The sequence below is a fragment of the Strongylocentrotus purpuratus genome, unplaced genomic scaffold (assembly GCF_000002235.5).
Source record: "Strongylocentrotus purpuratus isolate Spur 01 unplaced genomic scaffold, Spur_5.0 spur5_scaffold_9, whole genome shotgun sequence".
In the NCBI taxonomy this organism is placed as follows: Eukaryota; Metazoa; Echinodermata; class Echinoidea; order Camarodonta; family Strongylocentrotidae; genus Strongylocentrotus; species Strongylocentrotus purpuratus.
The window spans coordinates 15,042,362-15,060,975 of record NW_022145615.1 but is presented as its reverse complement, the minus strand read 5'-3'; the positions used below and the strand labels follow the sequence as shown (position 1 = coordinate 15,060,975).

The 18,614-nt window shown below is 36.8% G+C and overlaps 1 protein-coding gene across 1 annotated transcript; it reads left to right on the top strand.

The window, feature by feature from the left end:
* Window positions 1–1,711: 1,711 nt before the first annotated feature.
* Window positions 1,712–14,813, top strand: LOC578095 (BTB/POZ domain-containing protein 2). The gene is made up of 5 exons (XM_778282.4): window positions 1,712–1,864; window positions 5,107–6,182; window positions 6,713–6,800; window positions 8,265–8,411; window positions 9,863–14,813. Exons 2-5 carry the CDS (start codon window positions 5,164–5,166, stop codon window positions 10,019–10,021), a joined length of 1,413 nt encoding a protein of 470 aa, XP_783375.1. The 5' UTR covers window positions 1,712–1,864; window positions 5,107–5,163; the 3' UTR covers window positions 10,022–14,813.
* The last annotated feature ends 3,801 nt before the right edge of the window (window positions 14,814–18,614 follow it).

Sequence of the window (18,614 nt, the reverse complement as noted above, 5' to 3'; positions counted from 1 at the left end):
TCTCCCCGTAAGAGATTCAAAAGGACTGGAGACTGGAGATAGAGAGAGAGAGAGAGACAGAGAGAGACAGAGAGACAGAGAGACAGAGACAGAGACAGGGAGAAATAGTAGAAGACAACAAAAACAATAGGAAAATATAAGGAGAAATGAAAAAGAAAAGGAAAGAAAGGAAGGAAGGAAGAGAGGAAAATGAGAAAGAGGGAATAAGATTGAAATCGGTGTAGAGAGTAAAAGATAGAAGGGATATCATGATTGATTAATAAGGTGATAAGCGAAGGTCATCTCACCGATTTCACTTTATGTTTTGATTTATTTATTTATGTATTTGTTCGTTTGTTTGCTTGTTGCTTTTTGTTTATCATTTGTTATTGGCTCCCCCTTTCTTTTTCTTCCTCTTCTTTTTCCCGTTTCTCTCTTCTTTCCCTTTCCCTTCTTTTCCTTCTCTCTCTATCTGTTAATTGTATACAAACACATTAAGTTTCCGTATGAGTATTTCCTTCATGTGCTTAAATGTAAATTGTGAATTTCTGAAAATGTATTTATATATCTTTCTGTAATATTAAATTACTTTGTTTAACAACATTGAACGAGAAATGAATTATAATCAAACAAACAAACTTTCTTCCATAACTGCTTTTCAAAAAGCCATTTGTAGAGCACCTTCTGTCAAAAGCATAATAATATTTCTGTCTTTTAAAATATTTTTTTATAATTTGCCATAACATCGGACATGATGAAGGGTAAGATGTAAGAGCACACCAAGCGAAAAAAAACCGGCCCAAGAGAAAACATATTGAAGCGGGAGAGACGTTTCTGACTTCGTTAGAAATGAGGGCACTTATTATACAGGAGGGTCGTTTTGGGGGCATGGATCCAAAGGGTATACGAGTTTCAGGGGGTCGCCTATAAGGAACTCTCCTTAAAAGCTGTATTGAATATTAACAGCATCATTAATTGAGGGAAGTCGCAGCACGGGGTCGCAGCATATATGTTTACATCATCTCCCCATTTAACGTTTCACCTCTCATTTTTCTTTTATAGGGGGCACCTTTATGGCAGGTGCTGCCGTGTAGCCTAGCTATATACGTAAATGAAGAGCCCCCCTCCCCCCCCACACACACACACACTCCCCCCCCCCTTTTTTTCAATTTTGTTTTATTTCTCCAAATGTGTAATACAAGCAAAAACATACGATTGAATATAATAAATAAACGTTTTCGATATTTATATAAATTGCTTATACATATTAAGCATAATTAAGCAAAAACCCATTTGCAGTATATAACTTGGCAACAAAGTAAACTTAAAGTACATAAACATAATTTATAAGTTTGAATTGCACGTTATTAACTTATTTTTATTTTTTTTAAAACAAATCTGGAGGTTATTTCACTGGTGGAATGCACTGCCCCCTCCCTCCCACAAACACACACACACATACACGCATACACCCTGTTTCCCCGCCGGAGAAGCTCTGAGAGGAAGGATAACACCATCTCATATTCTCAACCATGATATTTCTTCTCCAGGGAGGTGATCGAGACTCAGCTGCTTTCTCTAATAATTGGTCATTGGCATTTATTGACGCCGGGAAACATTTTTTTTTCTTTAACTACTGGAAACTAGACTAACTGAAAACGTCATTTTCCTTTGGTCTTGCGCGTTGAATAGAATTTTGGCTTGTTTTGATGATAATTGGGCGGTAAAATTTGACCTGACCTCTAGTTGACGACATTTCTAAATCTGCGAGATAATGCTGGAGCTGTGAAGAAGGAAACATGGCATTGGAACAGTTTATAGGTCTACAGGATAAAACATGACGCAGATGAATATATTAATGTGATGTTTGACCTCATTGATTGTGGTATGACTTTCCTCTATTTCTTGTAATGTATCTGACTCATTTATTTTAAGAATTAAGTCAAGTTGGATCTTCAGCTCAGGAATGATTGATGAATTGTTGATGATGTCTGATCGTCATCGATCTAACTTTTTAATTGATTGATAATCTGTGTTTTTTACTTTTTTGCCGGTGTACATGTAAGTTAGTCTAGACTAATATGTATCATAATGCCGCATTCATATTATATTATTGGATTCTAGGGCTAGGTAATAATATGGAATATGGTAATTATAACCTACCCAAGGCCATACCGCTGCTACAGAACAGTGCTTGATCTAGACAGAAATAACCATCTGATATGGGTCATTTCTTTAACAAAACTGACATTTGTTAACATTCCCCATAATTATGTATAGATCTAGAGCCAGATGCAATCTCAGCGGAACAACCATCGATATCAGAGACTGAAGCTTTCGGTCTATATCCCTGCATGCATATGCATGAAAAGGCGGGTAAACAAAACCTAAAATGCGTTCAAGTTCACCCCTTCCCACATGCGACGAACATTGTAGTAGGGTCTACTTGTAGTAATCTAGATGTACTGGTGATTGCACGCTGGCTTCGGCATTTGCTCATGGTTTCTTCTTTATTTTTTATTTTTTCTTTCTTCAGTGCAGTCTGCTTCCTTCAATCTTTAACTAGGGTGTCTGAACGATTTTTCATTTTGGGATCTTTTTTCACCATTTTCGTTGGATATTTCGTCGTAAACAGATCAATACCTTTCAAATTTCAAGACTCACCGATGTTTCTATCAAAAGATACAGCCCCTCAAAAACTGTGCAATATTCATAGCATTTTGGTCAGAATGGACAGAAAAGTGGTTCACGCAGAGTTATAATTTCTGCTCAAAAGCTGCACAGCTAATGCACAGCACGATATGCAAAGCGTGGAGCAAGGGTATTTTCAAACTATTGGGCCAAATGATCCCTTGGGACTAGAGAAAAAATAAGTGCATGGATATATTCATTACAGCTGGCCCAACTTATCCCTCGGGGGGGGGGGGGGGGGGGGCAGCAGTTTGTTAATTGGTGAATCTCAGAGTTACCATGGAAACGATGTTTAAATCGCTGTTTTGAGCAAGACATTTTTAGAATTTTGGGGGTGGCCCCCTATGGGGAATATGAAGAAAAACCTGCTCTTTCATATGACACCTCACTCATTGAGTATCACCTTCAGGATCACGAGTAATATTGGTTTTAATCTCATTTTGGTAATAAAAACATTGACCAATTTAGCATGAGCACGCAATGCACATGGACTGCATAGAGATGTGTGCAATCTCTATGGGATGGATTTTAGCACACAAAACTGAGTGCGCGATCAGACACCCTACTTTAACTTAAGGTTCTTGCAGATACACTGTAGGTCTAGGGTGCATGTGCGGATGCACAATGTAGATCAGCTAAGTAAAAAACAGCATTGGATCTATAAGTAGCTGCTTCATGCTGCAGCCTCTCGTCAATTTGAGACAAAAGGCTTTGACAATGGGGCTGTCAGCCTGTCATGACATTGACTTCTTTCTTCTCAAACAAAGCACTTTGAAATTGGTCATTTTACATTTTGCTATTGGAGTGATAGCAATTTGCTTATACAAACTGTAGTTATACCTTCCGCATATTTCTAGATGATAATTACTAAATTAGTAAAGGTGTGATTAACATTACAAAAATGCTGATCAACTACTAGAACAGAAAATTAAAAAATCTGGAAACACAAAACCCCCTGGGGCTTTGCCTTTAGGGGGCACTGCCCCCAACCCTGGCAGGCCTTTGCCCCTCGACCCCAGGCCATTGTCCGCTACTCTTACTCCGCTATAAATTTTCTTTAATTTTTAGGACTCTCAGTGGCATCTCTGCTATCAGTAGCTACAGTACATGTGAAGATACACACAAGATTCTGTAATCTGTGGGTTAAACCCTGTTTGTGGTTTTAAACTTTGAATTCATCTTGTATTTATAGGACCATGTGGAATCCTAACTGTGGACACACTTGTGGGTTCAGAACTTTAAGTCTACTTGAAGTTATAAACCATGAGTGGTTAATGTGATACATGTAACTACACTACAAGCAATGGAGTCCTTATTATTATTAGTTATGCGCCGTTTGGAGTCTACTTGAAGTTATAAACCATGCGTAGTTAATGTGATACATGTAACTACACTACAAGCAATGGAGTCCATATTATTAGTTATGCGCCGTTTGGAGTCTACTTGAAGTTATAAACCATGAGTAGTTAATGTGATACATGTAACTACACTACATGTTTAAATGATCAGTTTGAATGTTATATTGCTTGAGACATTCATGTTACATTTATTACACCAAGTGTGTTGCCAGTTTCCAGTTATACACTGTTAATTTATATAATATGTTTTCTTTGGATTTTCTTATCCTGACCAGGATGGAGTTGAAGGGGTGTGGGAAGGAAGACCTGTGGGTCATGGTAATTTAGTTAACCTTTTCCAAACGCAGGCAGCCCCATCATCTCTGATTCAGGTCATTTCTTTATCATGTATATATATATGTTCCTGTAATTGCTGTAATTTGCATATTACTCTGTATTGTTCTTGTATTTTGAAATGCCGAATAAATAATAATAATAATAATAATAATAACTTCAAGCAATGGAGTCCTTATTATTAGTTATGCGCCGTTTGGAGTCTACTTGAAGTTATAAACCATGAGTGGTTAATGTGATACATGTAACTACACTACAAGCAATGGAGTCCTTATTATTAGTTATGCGCCGTTTGGAGTCTACTTGAAGTTATAAACCATGAGTGGTTAATGTGATACATGTAACTACACTACAAGCAATGGAGTCCTTATTATTAGTTATGCGCCGTTTGGAGTCTACTTGAAGTTATAAACCATGAGTGGTTAATGTGATACATGTACATTGTACAAGCAATGGGGTCGTTATTGTAAGTAATGCGCCGTTTGGATGCATTTGATTTAGAAGATTCACAAGCTTTCATAATTACAATGACTGCTTACCCATCTTGTATTTTGATTCTTTGAACACTTTTTTTATTTTTGTCCCACGTTAACCCTTGTCGTTGTTAGAGGATAATTGTTTAAAACTTTCAGGTTTTGCAAATTGGTCCTGTGTGAACACGGCCAGTCAGTGATGCTTCAGGATAACATGTAACTTTGAAATCCTTGTCAACCTTGCTTTCATTTGTTTCTTCTTCTTCAAACAGGCTACATGTGTCTTGCTGTTGATCGTTTGGTCACTTCACAAGTGAGAAGTATGCACTATGGCTGGTGCTGCAGCACAGAGGAACTTACAGCTAGAACGAGAGCCAACACTACCACCACCTCCTGCTCCTGTTCCTGTCTCCACAGTGATGAGGAGTCGTAGTGAACCTGTAGTTTACAATTGGCAATCTACCAAGACAAGTGTCAAAGAACGTATGGCGTTTATGTTTAACAATGAAACCTTGAGTGATGTGCACTTCATCGTTGGGAAAGGAGACAACATGCAGCGGATACCTGCTCACAAGTTCGTCTTGTCGGTGGGAAGTGCTGTCTTTGATGCCATGTTTAACGGTGGCATGGCTACGACATCAAGTGAGGTAGAACTACCTGATGTGGAGCCTGCAGCCTTTCTTGCTTTGCTGCGCTTCCTGTACTCTGATGAAGTACAGATCGGACCAGAGAGCGTCATGACAACACTTTATACAGCTAAGAAATATGCTGTACCTGCGCTTGAATCCGCTTGTGTGGAATTCCTCAAGAAGAACCTTAGTGCAGATAATGCTTTCATGCTGCTTACACAAGCCAGACTGTTTGATGAACCACAACTTGCCAATCTCTGTTTGGAAACAATTGACAAAAACACTGTAGAGGCGCTGAGTGCAGAAGGTTTCACGGACATCGACCTTGACACACTTATCGTTGTGCTAGAACGAGACACACTTGGTATCAAGGAGAGCATGCTCTTCAATGCTGTCATTCGCTGGGCCGAACACGAAGCAGTGAGGCAGCAGGCTAGACCAACACCAGAGAACAAAAGAAGGGTTCTTGGACGTGCACTTAAACTGATCCGCTTTCCCCTCATGACAGTAGAAGAGTTTGCCAACAAAGCTGCCCAGTCTGGGATTTTGACTGACAGGGAAGTGGTGAATCTTTTTCTTCACTTCACAGTGAACCCTAAGCCAGCTACAGAGTTCCCTTCTAATCCTAGATGCTGTCTAACAGGCAAAGAACAGACCTTGACGCGCTTTTTGCAAGTTGAGAGTAGGTGGGGCTATAGTGGCACTAGTGATCGGATAAGGTAGGTAGTTTTCTGTGGAGAAATGATGTCAGAACATATGAGAAGAGGAGCATACAATGAAGTCTTGAAATGTTATTCCAATTTTTACATACTTAAATTTGTTGGGGGGAGAAAAAAAGCTGTAATGCTGTACACTTTGGTACATTTTGTAATATCTATTCCTATAAAATTCATTTTTAAGAACAACATCTTATAAAGTGGGAAAACTTGATAAGTTTTTGTAAGCTCTAAAAATAGAATTGAGAAAATGTTTACAATTCTAGGTTTCTATACATGTACCCTTTTTATCACCCTGTTTATCATTATGGAGTAATAGCTCATGTGAGGTGCAGAATTAATTACGTTATTTACTGTACTTTTCATTTGCCGTTGGTTTTGTACTATGATACTCATATTTTGTCTTCTTTACAAGCTGCCAGCAGGGACTTCTAATTCTTGCTATGCAAACTAGTTATTTGATCATTGTGACAATAGTTCTAATAATCAAATAATAATAATAATCTCACTCGTTTTGTTTCTTTGCTGCATAGATTCCAAGTGAACCGGAGAATATTTGTTGTTGGGTTTGGGCTGTATGGCTCCATCCATGGCCCTGCAGACTACACCGTTAATATACAGGTAAGTGTGTACATCCTAGACAAGCAAAGAAAGGATTCACTAGCTGGATGATTGCTGGTGTTGTTGAGGGTGTGAGTATGTATAAAGAAACCAACTTTGAAATCGTGACATGATTTCTTCCTTTGACCATGTTTATATGAGGGCCCCATAATTATTTTTCAAGGAGATTCTGTGTAAGCATTGGGAGGTAGGATGACCAAGAAGTCAACAAAGTGTGTACAGAAATTGAGTACTGGTCAGGAAAAAAAAGAAAGATTGGTGAAGAGCATTCCTTAGAATTTGGTTGCAAACAAAAGAACCTCCCATTTTGAACAAAGATTTTCAACCTGACTAATTCTGTATAGAACCTTATCATGATGAGATGAAATTATAGTGAAAATTTATTAACGTAAATATGTACACAACTATCTTTGTTCATTTTCCACCATTCTTAATGTATACAGTGCAATAAATATTTAAAGTTTTCTCAAAATTTGTGCTTTTTTTATTTGCTTGGAAATTGCTTTATAGATTTAGTGGCAACCTGAAACCATTATAGATACAACAGTTTTGTTATACCAGGCTTGAGATGACTGAAACCTGCATATAATAGTGCACTACAGGGCAATCCAACCTTTGTAATAAGTTCATTTAAATGAAAGCAGAAATATCAGAGAAACAGAATGGCGAAAGTTTGAAATACATCAGACAAATAATAAGAAAGTTATGAATGTTTGAAACACGAGATCACTACAGCTATGCAAATCTTAAATTGGCAATTTTATCAGTGGATTGTGACATAGTGACAGATAACTCTTCTGTTGTAACTAGCGTTAACAAATATCCCTAATTTCTGTTTTTCCTCGAAGTGCCTTCACCCTTGAAGCTCTACTCAAAATATATTAGGATAGTATATAATTACAAGTCCCCAAAAAGAAAAGACCATCCTGAATCATACATTTTGGGGGAAAGAAAATGAAATTTTAGTCATTTTGTGTTGGAACAAATGGGAAAGTTGTCCGCCACAAAATCTGAGAGACTTAACTGATTCAGCCAATTTTAAGAGCCCATACCTATAGTGATTGCAACTTTCAAAAATTCATAATGTTCTCATTTTTTGGTCTGATTTCATTTAACTTTCATCAGTATGCTTCTCTGATTGTTCTGCTTTCTTCTAGAGTAGTTTGCTATCAAGGTTGGATTCCACTTTAATGTGCCTCTCCTCTGCTCCTCAGACTACAGTGTAGGTTACAATGGAAACCCCTCCATCCCTTGGATAGGACTGTCAATGTGTAGGAGAGTCACCACCTACTCATGTATGCATGTTAAGAACCTACTTCAGAGTTGGGGGAATCCCAGGTGTAGTGGTCCAACTGCACGTCCCAATCACTTGTATGGGGTAGTGACCTGAGGGATACAATGATAGAGTTTGTACAGGCACAGGTGACGCTTAAAAAATGTAATATCTATGTTGTATTTCTTCAGATAATTCATGCTGATACAGAGGAGATGATGGGGCAGAATGATACGAGTTTCAGCTGTGATGGTACTGATTCTACATTCCGTGTCATGTTCAAAGACCCAATTGAAATCCAACCATGTGAAAACTATGTTGCTAGTGCAACTCTAAAGGTGAGTCGTTGAATGAAGTATTTTTAGTATCATGTTTGTTCTGATCGTCTCAGCTTTATGATGTGCTGAATTGGAGGGGGAAAAAAGGGGGAAAAGTGGATTATCAAATATAATGTGAATGGCTTTCAATATTTCCTTCACAGATTTTTTCAATTTTACAATTTCAATGTTCTTCAAAATCAGTAAAGGTTAACACACAATATGCAGGGAGATTTACATGTTTTTAGGACATGATAGAAACAGATAGGCACTTAGAAACAGTGTTTACGGTACTCTTCCTTTGTTTGAATCTTCTATTGTTGTAAAAGTATATTTATTCATACATGTAGATGCATGATGTTGAACCATTTCATTGCATGGTACAAGTATACATAGACCAAAGGTCATGAGTTATCAATAAGCTTTAGGCCTAACCATTATTTGCTTGCTTGCTTGCTAGGTAGGTACCCTTTTGTGTCAGACATAAAAGCTCAAGGGTTTTCAAATACTTTGATTTCCATTTTTGTATGTTCTGGTACTCATGTTACCAGCCAGCTTGATTAATATATCCATATATCGTCCTTGTTTTCACGAAGTGATGGTAGTGAGGAAAATCGTAACGCAAAGTGAATGCAATTTTTTTTCACTACCGTCACTTCGTGAAAAAAGCGACGATATTTTATATGCTGTCTTCCTCAAGTTTTCTTTTAAAATTCCTTCTTTTTGTTAACTATTTTAATTTATCCATTTTTAAAATTCATTTTTAAAACTTCATATCCTATTTTCTCTGCATCCTCCTCACATTACATGACCTACAAACTGGAGTAGTATTTCCCCAGCCATATTGAAAGCATAGTCATGTGTAGAGGTGTTTTAGTCTAAGAGAAATCGCAGTACTGTTGATCCAATCGTTCATGATTAATTAGAGAACCAGCCTCAGGATTTTGTCCTTTTGCAGAACATTTATCTACATTTGCCACTCTCCACCCAGGTGTAGTAATTAGGTATTTGGTAGGGAATTATTCCTTTAACAATACCCTTCAACACCTTTGGGCAGCTGGACTTAAAGCCAGTGTAATAATTATACCCTGTAGGCACCCATAACAGACCCTAGGATGGATGTATGTCTGCGCAATATAATATAAATGTAGCTATCATTCAACATTAATAAGTTTCTTATATAGAGCATAATACTTATACAAAGTCCAAACCGGTATGTGCTTAATATAGAATTGCATATTAAAGGTTGATAAAAAGTTATAACAATAATAACTAATATAATAATAAGTAATATGATTAGAAAGTGCACATACAAAAGTGATTAATGAAAGGATAAATAGGAATTCACAGAGTATTCAGAAAAATATAAGCATATAATTGAGCAAACTTGAATTCAATTAATGTCAGTAATTTGTTGTCTATTAAAAAATGAGAGGCAATCATATTCCTTTTTGGTGCTGTTTCTGTTTCAGGGTCCTGATTCCCACTATGGCACCAAGGGCCTTCGGAAGGTTGTTCATGAATCTGCTTCTAACGGCAAAGTAATGTTCCAGTTTGCCTACGTCGCTGGCAACAACAATGGAACATCGGTCGACGATGGCCAAATACCAGAGTTGATATTCTACACGTGATCCTCTTCTAATCAACACAAAGAAATCCTAGGGGTTGGTGATGAATCAGGATGCCAATTTAGGTGAAAGCATATGGCACCCAACCACCTCTTTATACAATATGATGGTACATTGATGTACTGTATATTTCAGTAATATTGTGTATAAGATTGTTATAGTGTAATTTCCAGTGCATTGACAAGCAATATGAAAGGAAGCGCTGTGTCTATGCATATTAAAATGGTACTTGTTATGAGATCAAAAGTATTACATAAATTCTGCAGAATATCTTGCAAAAAAGGGGGGGGGAATCTTTTATTTTGAGTTAAATGAAGTGTATTAGCAAAATTAAAGAATAAGTGACATTTTAGATAACATTTATATAGTGTTATCCTGTATTATATCATAATCATGCCTCTAGATTGATAAATGCTATTGTACTTTAACATCAACTTTTTAATGCATCTCAGAAATTCACCTGAATTTTTCTGAATCCAAGCCATCTTCAGGCTTCGAAATACCCAGCACTTCAGGCATTTACAGATTATTTGGTTTGCTAATACTTGGCTGCTATGAACTTGAATCATCCCCCTCTTAAGGTTGTCTATGTATATATTTTTGTTGCTGGTACATATGAAAGTCATTTGTAGCTTGTCTCTTTTATAATGCTTCCTGGTAGTATCTGCATAACATGCAACTGTACCCATTGATAACTGAAGTCCCACATTCCCATACCTTTGTCCTCCATGTTAAGGTAGCTCAGTGAAATGAAGTAGCATCAAAAGACGCGTCCACAACGCATACTGGATAATACTGCTGTCTGGTGATTAAATAGATGGTACATTTACCAGCTCCATATCCGAACGATGTGGTTCTACAATGAATCTCTGTCTGATAAAATTATGCATTTTGCATTCAGGAGACGTGTCTTTTTGTGCAGCTACATTTTGCTTACCAGTAGTTAACTGAAGATTTGTTGTTGTCTGAGTCTTGCAAACATGTAAAAGATGCATGGTGTAATCAATGACATTGAAATAACTAGTGTTTCTTCTGAAATAAGAGGGTTGATCATGATCAAATCATGTTTTTATTTGAATTTGAAGGTTTCTATTGGATTTGTATTTCGCTGTGTGAATATATAAAAAGTTGCTCACACAAGATCTATTTAACAATTTACAGATAATGCAATGAAATGGGACATCAAAGAAGTTGATTTTCAGAGTGGGAAAGCTACATGTATGATGCATTAAACTATTATCAGACACTTAAAGCTATTTCTTCGTACTACTAGACAGAAAAACCTTCAATGAAATGTCTTGAAACGTTAGTGACATACAAATAAAATACCCATGAATGCAGTACACTAACTGTGAAGCGGTGAAACTGCAGCATATCGCGAGGATTGTCAAAACATTGGAACCATTCAATTTTGTATAAGCTGAACAGTATGCTCTTAATACCGGACACTTATTTGTCAATGAACTTCAATCGAACACTGAGATAAATGTAAATTATTTTTTATATTAATTACAATTCTAGATGATCGACAAGGTCATAATTATACAAACATCAAAAATGCTGTTTTTTCAGTGTAAATTTCTCCAGTACATATTTGAGATCTCCTGTTTTTCCCTGTAAAAACTGCACAATTGTGATCTCACCTATGGTGTTTGCATAGTTAAAACATTACGCCGATCTGAAGTTTGACCCAAAAGTGCACTTTACATCTTGGTACAAAATCCATGTTTTTATCATAAATACTGGTAAGAAGTTTCTGGACACCAAATTTTGAGAGCAGAATCCCTTGTATATTCCCATTGCATTCACACTGTTAGAATGAAATACGTTACAGTAGTTCTTGTATACCGGTAACAAAAATTATTTGTGTAAACAACTGCAATTTGCTTTGTGGGCGCATTAACATTAGTCGAAACGCGTGCTGCTGTACGCTTGTTGTGCTGGGTATAAACAAGTGCATGTGAGTCAACTAATTTAAATGTGTTGACCTTTCGATGCTTATTAGTTTAAATATGAAGATATACAGCCATTTACGGGGTGTCTGGTATTAAGAGGCGTCCAGTATTAGGTTAAGTGACAATATACAGCAACAAGTTTCTATCAGTGATTTTAGTCATTGCAATGTTGATGATAGGGATGTTCACGATAATCATTGTCATGTGCATGTATTTGCAAGGATTATTGAGCCATTATTGCAGGCTAAAGTGTTTTACACAATGTATACTGCATAAATGCTGTAGTTTCATTATGAAAATATGCAAATATATGCAGTAAAACATTGCATTTTGTTAGGTGTAATTTGGTGCCATTTACCAACACAGTATGATATTTGAAGATCCATACTAATATACTCAAACTAGTAGGAGATTTACCAGTATGTATACCTCCTTTTTATATACGTCAGTCAAAGTACTTTGGATCAAATCTAAAGTATTATGATTGATGATGGTTGTCGTAGATTCTATAATATTTCCAATGTTTTTTTTTATGGGGAAGCACAAATTTGTGAATGCTACTCACACAGATACTGACAGATATTTTTTGCATGTCAGTCTTTCGCTATCATAGATACAAAGTATGTATCTTGTTCAACACAATACATACTGTATTGTGTTTGAAATGGACTTATCTTGTTTATTATAAAGTAGCTCAAATGCATATATATTTGAGGCAAATTGCTTCAAGCCCATCACACACTATACTATCTTACTATCTGATTTCAATGAGTTGACAATTTCATTTAGTATTGAAATCTAAACCTAAATCATCTTCCTGATTTAGGTTCTACATCATAAGAATACTAAAATCCAGCCCTTTAGTGCATTTAAGCTTTCTGATCACAAGAAATGCTGAATCAATTTCAAATCAATTTCAAATCGTAGATAATCACATTACTGGTATAATGGTGTATCGATTATTAGGAGCTGATTTAGCTTTTCTTCTCCTGAGAAAGTTTGGAATACCTTAACATTTATATTCATATGACTATCCAGCTCCTTGATCATTAAGATTTTACATGTTTGAATGTCCTTCTCAAATCATAGTCATTCCGTGAAGTGTGTGATGGGCTTTGTGTTACTAAACAAATACTTGTAATATATTATATCAAATACTTTGTGGATTGGGTAGAAAAAGGTTTTGCCAAAGGATTTGCTAGGTTTCTCAAAAAAATGCAGCAAGGGTAAACTTTATGCTTTTGTAAAAAAAAAACACTTTAATTCTATTGCAGATTTTGTTCTCAGTCTAATATTGATATAAAGAAGTGTGATTTCATATGAGATGCCTTTGTTTAAATATAATGCCCCTATGAAAGTTAACTTTTTGTTTGGAAATTTTGATTTATATCATGTTATATATCAATAACAGGCAACACTCTGCATGAATTGTGTTGTTTTTAGTTTTGAAGGGAGATACTATCTTCGTGTTGAAGTATGATAACAAATAATGATGAATTGATGTTTAACTATTCCATATTTACAATGTGGAAACTAGCAATATTTAACGTACATGTACCTGAATGATATTGTGCTAGTCCATTTTCCTATAGAGTATTCTATATATTGTTCCAAACAATCGCTCATGCACTCGTGCAAACATTGTGATAGTAATGTACTTTGGCACCATGTTTGCGACTGTATGAGTATGTTTGCCAACTATTGTTCTCCTTTTATTTATTTTGTACCATTCAATCTGTAATGTAGCATTATATCAATATGGCCTTGATAATCTTTAAAAGTTCTCACTCTTCTGATGATATGGTGGAGGCGCGATAGCTCACTCGGTAGAGCAGTGGTCTCGGTGGTCTCGGAGAGGACCTAAAGCCGTCGACCGTCTGGTTGCTTACTAACAAGCATTTATGCTTTCTTAGCAGTGGGGTAAAATAACCACCACCACCAAATGAAGTGTATCTATGTATGGATGGTCCATTACGCACCTCTCGTTTTTCCCTAGTTAGTATACAGGTACGGTACATTAGAATGACAAAGTTTTGATGGTTGTGAAATAATCTAGATAGCAGAATTTTAACCCGTGGAATATTGTTGGAACTCTATGTACATGCATGACTCATTTTTTTCATAGACTCCAACGCAAGATATACAGGGTGTCCCAATAAAAACAGGCAAGCATACTACTAATAATGTGGGGTAAATATTCACAGGTACCAGTGGAAGGACAATTTTGTTCTTCTTAAAATATTCCCCATCACCAGGTGACAGTGAAATTTGCCCCACATTTTTTGGAAGCATGCTAGTCCAATTTTGTTATGGGACACATTGTATAGGGCACAATCATCAACGTATGAAAGCCATATTGAGAAGTTTAAGATAGCAGAATGTTATGTTACCTTGGTTAGATATGGCAAAAACCATGTTATTCATCTTTATAGTTGATGTTCTGCTTTGGGTCAAGACATAGATCAATGGTCTTTAAATCATCGATTTTCCAACAAGCCTTTACCCGGAGTGTACAGACTTCATGATGTAAAGTCTACAGTGTGATTGCCGTCTATGTTTTTACCCATCATTTACAATTGCTATGAAAAGGGGAGGCGTGTTATTTTCTTACATCTTTGGTTTGCATTGTAATTGGTTTGCATTGTGTACCCAGTGTGATTAGAAATTTATATCACTTTCATAATTGTTTTTTCTTTTTCTGTTTTGATAACTGACTTTTTCATTTATAATTAATCTGCATGCTTTTTTCAAACTGGTTGAGTGTTTATGTTTTACAAAAGGTTACATGCAAATCTTTTAAAATACTGTGCATCCAAAATAAATTCCTGTTTGATCTCAAACATTACTGTATATTTTCATCAGTATAGAATACTGGCCAAATGTATTATAATTCAGATTTTAGAAATTTGTTTAGGGGACAACATAACATGTTCTGTTTAGAAAATGATGACAAAGTTTAAAATATGATATGATTTCTCTGGTATGAATATACCAATGTGTGTACTGCAAATTGTGGCACTGCACGAGCTAAGAATTTCATCATTTTCATTGATAGCTTTCCAATTATTTCTGCATATCAGGTGATCTGTGTATTTATTCAGCTCTGCTATTGTACATTAAAGGTACCATGTCCCATTTGCAGGCCAAAAAAATGGAAAGGTTAAATTCCAACTGCATTTGAAAGAGAATAATACCGGTAATTTAGAACTTCCCTAGAAAAAAGGGGGCTTGAAAATGTCTACAAGTGGGAAAATAACGACTACTAGTTTTCAAATTGACTTAATAGCTATAGAGCCAGTAAGTAATAGTCTGATTTTCAGACCATTGTACCAGATTCAATCAGTTTAATTTTGGCCATTACAAGAAGTGGGTTATTGATGTAGACAAATGCTCATGTACCCTTTAAAGCTCATTTTATGTATTTTATTACCAAAGAAGATAAACAAATCAGTTAGTCACTCAATAGTGTCTGACAGTAAAGTCTAGCAAGTAAACAGGTTTCCTTGCATAATTTGAATATTAGGACACTGCTAACGTTTAAATTTCACAGATAGGACATACATGACATATTGATAATTCCTGCAAAGTTCTAGAGATTTTGATGTTGGCTGCAAAAGGGACATAGTATCTTTAAGCCATTTGGGTGAAATGCTACCATGTATATCCTATTCATATAGAGCCATAAATGCATGGAAAATAATGTTTGCTTGGAAAATATGACATTTTTGCTTAAATATGTCAATTTGACATCCTTTCCTTGAGGTGTAGAAGATTAGAGGAAAATCCTTTATATGATCCAATACATTATTTGTTTTGATTGGATCCTAGTGATTATATGTACCTATGACTTTAATATGAAAAGCAATATTGCTCCTATCATGTCTCCTCGTATGTCTGGAATAAAGTTTGGACATACTTGCTCTTGAAATGTCCAATTTGTCTAATTGGTTGCCCTTTTTAATTCTGTGGATCTAGTCAGGATTTAATCATGAAAATATATTAACCAAATTTAATGGATCCTCAAGTATGTGAGTGAGTGAAAGAGGGGTGAGAGAGGGGAGAAAGAAAGAAAGAGATGGGGAGAGATGGGGAGACAAAGAGAACAACCAGAGAGAAAGAATTAGCAAGTATACTGGATATTGCATTGGGTACAGAAACAAAGAAATTCAACACAGCATACAGAGAATTTCTCATCAATACTACATGTACCGTATATGTTTTGGGAGCACACCACAGGATATGCCAAGGACATCTAAAAGTATTTGATGAAGGGCCTTTTTCAACCAGTCCATCTTTTATTCTTATGCAAGGGTCACTCTGTGGCCTGGACCCACCCTCCTCAGGTCATCACCTTTCTTCACCTGAGCCAATTATTTGTAACCTCAGGGTTTCACCATCACTTCATGTGCTTTACAAAAAACAAAGGCAAAGCATCACTCTTATCAGCAAATGTGTTAGTCCAGGCTTCACCCTTTGAATTATTTGCATAGGTGATGCTTCACTTTTGTCAGTTTTACATAGGTGAGGCTTCACTTGTGTCAGTTTTCCATAGGTGAGGCTTCACTTTTGTAAGTTTTCGGCCGGTCTGAAGCTTCACCACTGTTTCACCATACTGGCCATTTGCATAGTTCAAGCTTCACCACTGTTTCACCTAAGCCTGAGTCATTACGGTTTTTGTGCTAAACGGTTAACCGTTAAAAGTATACGGGCGGTTTCGTTTAACCGTTTAATAATAATCTGAAAAAGTGAAAATACAGTATTTTTAATAGTGCTGTAGCTCGGAACCCTGCTGGTCTTCAGACTGTCGGGCTGAGCATTCCCAGCCCCGGACTATGGCACAAATTGGGTCATCCTGATAAACAGAGACCAGTAATAAACAACATAAAACATGTCTTATTATTCCTCATCTGAATTTGATATCATGATTAACCTTGCAAAGTTACTCTGTGAAGATAGCTGATCTGTGACGTGTTTATATATGCCTTTGCAATGCAATGTTTGCACATGGTCAGGGAGAGAGCTCCCTGCATGTATCATTGCCATATGAAATTATGTGGAAGTGTGTATCACACACACCCAAGACACACCCTGCAATGAGCTGATCCAAGTTAGTGACCAATCAGGAAGGTTCTCTAGCTATGTGGGTGGAGTTTGATACCAGCATAAATTACATGGTGACCGCGCGTGCTTTCACCGTACCCAGTTCAGTGGGAGGTCAAGAAGCCACGCCCACATGTGTGCATGTGACAAGCATGAGCTCTCCATCTGTGTGTATGTACAGTGTATTTGGGCGCCGGAGGTTTGTGTGTACATGTGTGTGTGTGACTGAGAGAGCATGCATATGGGCTAGCATGTCCCTGCATGTCCCTAGCATGGACGAGGCAGGGACATGAGTGAAGATCGAAGTAAGAAAGGGTGGCTGTGTTAATCGGCTGAATTGAAGAATGATCAAAAACTTAAATTACTCACAAATAATATCCAAGACTTTGTTGATTGATATTTCTAAAACTTCAATTATTATTGTTATCAATATTTTTGTATTTTATTTATATATGAACATTATTTTAGGGGGCGAGTCGGCAAGGGATGGATATTAATATTGAAAGAGAGAGAGAGAGACTCGGGGGAGAAGGGATGTGAGAGGAACTGACCATCGAATGTGTAAACATTTAGAAAGTTGTGAGCCGAGAGTGCAGTAATAAGAAAAGGTACATGAGCGATGAACACATTGCAGAGAGAAGGGAATAAAGAGGGTGAGAAAAGAGAGAAGGGGGCTGGTTGTTTTATTGTTTACAAATTCATTCATGGGGATAACTGCTGCCAGAAAGCTAGCGCGCAGCGGCCAGGGTGTAATATTACACTGCGGTTTCTTTGATTATCTTTATCATCGGCTATTAGCACATTCCAAAATGTATGCAAATAACGGTTAACCGGAGCGAGAAATGCTAAACGGTTTTGATGAATCATGCGAGTGCATGAGTGACCGGAATAAAAATTAAATAGTTGTTTTGAAACGCACGATTTCGACATGATTTCGACATATTTTCGACGCGACCGGTAGTGGCTTCGATGTCACATCACCTGAACAAACAAGGCGACCGATTGGATTCGATGTCACATCACCAGAAAAAACAAATTACTCGTCAAAGCTTCACACATTTCATCAATTTGTATAGTAAAGCTTCACCCAATGAAGAAAAACGAACGTTAGGACTTCACTACAACAACAAATAGGTCAGGGTCAGGCTTAGGCGTCGAGTCGACGTCGATATTTGGCGACCTCTGAGGAGGGTGGGTCCAGGCCACAGAGTGACCCTTGCATTAATGAATAACGAAAAGCACCAACAACAAAAAAACAAAATCAAATTTTCAAGGGGTATGAATAATTTAGTTGTTAATTGCATATGTTCTGAAAACACACCACAGAATGATGCAAGATACAGATGAGCTGAATAATTAATATACATGCACCAATAACATGATGTAGTCCTATTATGTTGAGGCACTCCTGCAAAGTATCGATCGGCAATTCCCGGTTGTTGGTCATGTCATTACTTCTTTTGTTTTCTTTTTATACAGTGCTGTAGCAGCTTAGTTTCAGTTTTATTGACATCATAATTCCTGTCCCCTCTGCTGATCAT